Source organism: Arachis hypogaea, chromosome 10 (genome assembly GCF_003086295.3).
Source record: "Arachis hypogaea cultivar Tifrunner chromosome 10, arahy.Tifrunner.gnm2.J5K5, whole genome shotgun sequence".
Lineage (NCBI taxonomy): Eukaryota > Viridiplantae > Streptophyta > Magnoliopsida > Fabales > Fabaceae > Arachis > Arachis hypogaea.
Genome location: NC_092045.1, coordinates 102,932,923 through 102,937,858, shown reverse-complemented (window position 1 = coordinate 102,937,858; position 4,936 = coordinate 102,932,923). Strand labels below are relative to the sequence as shown.

General features: G+C 34.2%; 1 protein-coding gene across 1 annotated transcript; it reads left to right on the top strand.

Annotated features, from left to right (window-relative positions):
• The first annotated feature begins 522 nt into the window (after positions 1-522).
• Positions 523-4,358, top strand: LOC112716194 (proteasome subunit beta type-6). Its single transcript, XM_025768058.3, has 8 exons — positions 523-835; positions 1,011-1,087; positions 1,636-1,691; positions 1,813-1,885; positions 2,777-2,888; positions 3,495-3,568; positions 3,820-3,894; positions 4,012-4,358. Exons 1-8 carry the CDS (start codon positions 727-729, stop codon positions 4,135-4,137), a joined length of 702 nt encoding a protein of 233 aa, XP_025623843.1. The 5' UTR covers positions 523-726; the 3' UTR covers positions 4,138-4,358.
• Positions 4,359-4,936: the final 578 nt, after the last annotated feature.

Genomic DNA, 4,936 nt, shown 5'->3' with positions numbered 1-4,936 from the left:
AAAATTGAGTTGATAACTAAGTGATCGTCATTCTGATGGTCCCTAATATTTTTTCTGATTTAATTAATAAAATTTTTTAAAGACTAATTTAGATAATGTCATATAATGATTTATTAATTTGACTATTAAGTATTAACCCTCAAAAAAATGGTTAATAGTCAAATTTGTTCTTGAAAGATTATTCATTTTTCAAATTAGTTTTCAAATGATTTTTTTAGTCATATTAATCTTTGAAAGATAAAACATAAGTTAAATTGGTCCTTCCGTTTGTTAGATGACGACATATCACGTTAGGTGCCACATGTCATCAGATGATTGGTTGACGTGTCAGGTCAGTGACACCTAGCATGCCACGTGTCACTTGACATATAAAAAAATTATTTATAATCAAATTAGTCTCTAAAAATTTAAATGTAAGTCATTTTCATCCTTAAAATTTAAAAAATAATCAAATTAGTCTTTATATAGTAGCAATATCATTTTTCTTACTATTTATTTTAATTACTATTAAAGAAAATAAAAGGAAAAGAAAGGAAAACTTGAGCAGCAAGTCTATGAGGAGATTGAAGTAAGAAAAATTAAAAAAAAAAAGGGAAAGAAAAAAGGGAGGTCAGTGTTTGTAATTGTTGTGCTGTGTCCCCAAATTCGTTTGCACTGCTTCAAAACTTGAGAGAGAGCTTAGGGCATCGAACTCTTAAACCCCTTTCACTCACTCACTGATCAACAATGGATCAGAAGATGGACTTCAATGCCCCTCATTCCATGGGAACCACCATCATTGGAGTCACCTACAACGGCGGCGTCGTCCTCGGCGCCGATTCTCGCACCAGCACCGGTAATACTACTCTATCTAAAGAAAAACCCTACCTTTTTCAAATTAGGGTTTTCTCTTTAATTTTTATTTTTTCGGGAACTGCTCCTTTGGAAAATTATTTGTTCGGAATTTGGATTGGTTCGTAGTTGGGGACTAAAATTTGATCTCATATCTAAATGTTAATTTTTATGCTCAGGAGTGTATGTTGCTAACCGCGCTTCGGATAAAATCACACAACTTACTGATAATGTCTACGTCTGTCGCTCTGGATCGGTATTGCTCTCTTTATCATGGAGCTATTGTGTTAATGTTTTTTGGTTGGTTAATGGCTGGTTATGGTGTTTTATCATTATTAGTATAATTAGTTTTAGCTTGGATTTGAGTCTTGTGTTGTTATTGACATGCTGTACATGATGTATTTATGCGGTTTTGATCTTCATATTGTTGATTTGATAATTTTTGTTTTTTTTTTTTCTTTTTGTTTCGAGTTCATAAGGATGGTATTTTGAGCTGTGGTGGTTGTTTTTGACCGAGTGTATTGGTGGAGAGTCGAGCTTTCGGATATTTAGGTGCACCTTATCAGTTTCTTGCATCATGTTTTGCTAGTATTTAGTGTTCTTTTTCTTCCTCGCTGATGCTAAATTATCTTGGTACGGATTTGAAGTCATGTCACAACACTTTATTTTCTATCTAGCTTGTTTTGGCATGCCACTGAGCATGCTCATGAGTTGTAACATAATGATGCAGTAATGGTTCCAGAAATCCGCATGAAATGATGCTGATTCATGTCCTAAAAATGATCACTTGCATTCTTTTTGCAGGCTGCAGATTCTCAGGTTGTCTCTGACTATGTTCGCTACTTCCTTCATCAACACACGTAAGTCACTTTATTGTTTATTCCCCCATTGAATACTATCCTGTTGTAAAATAATTTTGAGAGTAAAATCGTGTGTATCTAAATTGTTTTTTACCTCACTGTTAGTTTTCTGTTTGTATAGTATACAGCTTGGACAACCTGCAACAGTCAAAGTTGCTGCCAACCTTGTTCGGCTTCTTTCATATAACAACAAGGTTTGACTTCCAAGTTTTTCTCTGTTAATTTACATGGTCGGGTTTCAGTATGTAATTCTGTGGTAGGAACCTGCTCATTCAAGAGCTAACAGAAGTAGAAACTATGCTATTTAGTGGGACCTGACCTTATATTAGTATGATATCCTTTATGAAGTATGAGAATGGTATGAAATATGAACAAGAAACACGGAGTATTAAGAGACCTAGCACTCTCTGAAAGACAATGGCAGCCTTCCCGTCCAATTTCCTCCCACAATCCTCTTCCCCTCTAAGAAGAATGCCGACGAAGTAGTTTGTTAAACATAATTGCCCATCATTCTCTCCCATCTCACATAGTTGGCAATTATCATTAAGGCCAATTCATGATTGGTCTGCTACCCAATATTCTAGTAGCCGATGCCAGACACCTACCTGTTAATGATTGTTAAATCTTACAAGATCACAAAAGCCAAGTTGCATCTTATTTTGAGAAGAATTATCTTGTCTGCTGTTTTCACTTAGTCGACCATAATGGCAAAATATTTGCAAATTTTATTCTTCCAAACCTAGCTTACTGTTATAATAGCATATACTTTGCAACATTATTATTGAATGGCAGCTTTTATTTTGTTAGTGTTGCATTTGATTTCACTAAATATGACTTCTAAAGGAATTCACATAGCTGATGGTTTGAAGTTTAAAAGTTTTTCAATTTCTGTTACTTAGTTTTTATTTTAATTTATTGTGAGTATATGGGGCAGCTGGGGAAGTTTAAAATTAAATTAATAGGCTTTAGCTTTGTGTTCACCTGATGGATGCTCTGTTTTGATCTTTGTGTGCTGTCTTCATTTTCTCCATAAATTCTTCCATTAGATAGATTTGGCCTTATTGTAAGCTTACTCTCATTGACAGAATTTCTTAGAGACTGGCTTGATTGTTGGTGGTTGGGACAAATATGAAGGTGGCCAAATTTATGGAGTTCCTCTTGGTGGAACAATAGTGCAACAACCTTTTGCTATTGGAGGTATTAAAGTGTTAAAATGTTTATGGTTGCCATGCCTTTCATGATTTTGTTATGTGTGTTATTTATTTTATATGTTTGTACCTATCTATATAACTTGGTTGTATTTGTTGAACCTACAGTGCCTTGAAATCCTGGTTTACACTATTTGATCTATTTTCCGCTAAGGATCATTGTTTCTCTGTGAGATCTCGCAAAAATTAGTTTTGTTGTAGAAATGGAAGACGAAATATTGAAGAACCACTGCAGCATAGAGCACTGCTTTCCTGGTCTTTTGTGGAGGCAAAGAAAGAAAATTAAATTGAAAAAGAAGTTGAATTTTCTCAATGAATAAGTTTTACTATGGAAATATGATAAATTTCTTTCTTCATCAACAAATATCTTTTATCATGCTGCTTTGCTTTGAAGAATGGAGTCGTCTTCCTAAATTTTCTCTAAGTGATTCAAGTCTTTGATGATTAGTTGCCATCATTTTGCTAGTTTAACATGTCAATTGCCATAGTAGAAGCATTGTTGTTGCACGTTTTTTATTTTCCGGGTTTTCTCTTACTATACATGTACATGCATTTTGGTCTTGAAGCTTTGGTTCATGATTTGTATTTTTTGCAGGATCTGGCTCCAGTTACTTGTATGGTTTTTTCGACCAAGCCTGGAAGGAAGGAATGACCAAGGATGAAGCTGAGGTATGCATCTTGATTTTTGCCTGTCTTTCCAACTTAAATGCCAAAACAGATTGTTGTGGATGTTATTCTATTTGGGGACTTCTCCTGGTTTTCATGTTCTGCCTACATTATGTTTCGGATATAGACAGTGGCCAATAACTTGGCAGCTACTACGTATAATATGAAAACTCTGTTTTTCCTGGTAGAATTGGTGTTCAAACTTATGTCTCAATCCTTGTTGCTGACGGATCTATCTGTATGTTCTGTGGCAGGATTTAGTGAAAAAGGCAGTTTCACTTGCCATTGCTAGGGACGGGGCAAGTGGTGGTGTCGTCCGAACAGTCATTGTAAGACTCTTAATTTGTGTCCTGTTTCTTTAAAATTTTTGTAAATATTTGCAATAATTGTCACCAAAAAAAATATTTGCAATAATTTGAAACTCACTTGATTCTGATTCCTTGTAGATAAACTCGGAGGGAGTGACGAGAAACTTCTACCCCGGTGATCAACTTCCGCTATGGCACGAGGAATTGGAGCCGCAGAACTCATTGCTAGACATCCTTGGTGCCCCTGAGCCAATGAACATCTGAAGATATTGGCGGTGCTAAAATCAAGTTGCATGCTGTTTTCATATCTTTTCTGAACTAGTCTAAAGATTTGTAACCGATTAAATTGTGTTTGTGTGGATAATGTTTTTCTTCTGGTGTTATATTCCCAGTGCTATGTACCATGAAGATTCAGGATATTTATTTCTTCAGTCTTCACATATGGCCACCAAATACAAAAGACTACAAGAGGTTTCGAGTTTCAACCACTAAGAAAAAACTTAAATGGCGATAATTAATACGGGAGAACCCAGCATTTTGAGATTGATTTGATTAGGCTCCGGAAGCTTGAATTAATTATTTGTTCTGTTATTAAGGTGGTTAATGGATTATAACCTGCTCAGATATTTAAGATGATATGTTTTAATGGGCTCTTTTTAAATAAATAAAAAAACAATGTTAGAAGGCCAGTTCAATTTATTCTTTCTGGTTTGTACTTAGTCAACAAGCATATTTTTATAAGCTGATGCATGGAGGGTTGGAAGTGAGTTAAAATCAGATCGAGTTTGTGTTTGGAATTGAGTTCATAAATTAAATTATCTAAACTTGAGCTTGGATAAGTTTAGTATACTAGCTTCATAAATTAAATTATCTAAACTTGAGCTTGGATAAGTTTAGTATACTAGCTTGTGAGTTGGTTTGATTATATATATATATTAATACACATATCTTATAAACATTTAATGTATACTTTTAATATTATATATGTACATATGAAATATAAGAGAAATAAATTATCATTTGTATTCATGAAAGATACAGATGTTAACAAATGTATGGAAGA

What these genes read in the sequence shown, in the direction of transcription:
- LOC112716194 (XM_025768058.3), top strand. Translation starts at nt 727, where the DNA reads ATGGATCAGAAGATGGACTTCAATGCCCCTCATTCCATGGGAACCACC. An exon ending in ACAACCTTTTGCTATTGGAG is followed by an intron (nt 2,889 to 3,494) that starts GTATTAAAGTGT and finishes TATTTTTTGCAG; the next exon opens with GATCTGGCTCCAGTTACTTG. An exon ending in TGACCAAGGATGAAGCTGAG is followed by an intron (nt 3,569 to 3,819) that starts GTATGCATCTTG and finishes GTTCTGTGGCAG; the next exon opens with GATTTAGTGAAAAAGGCAGT.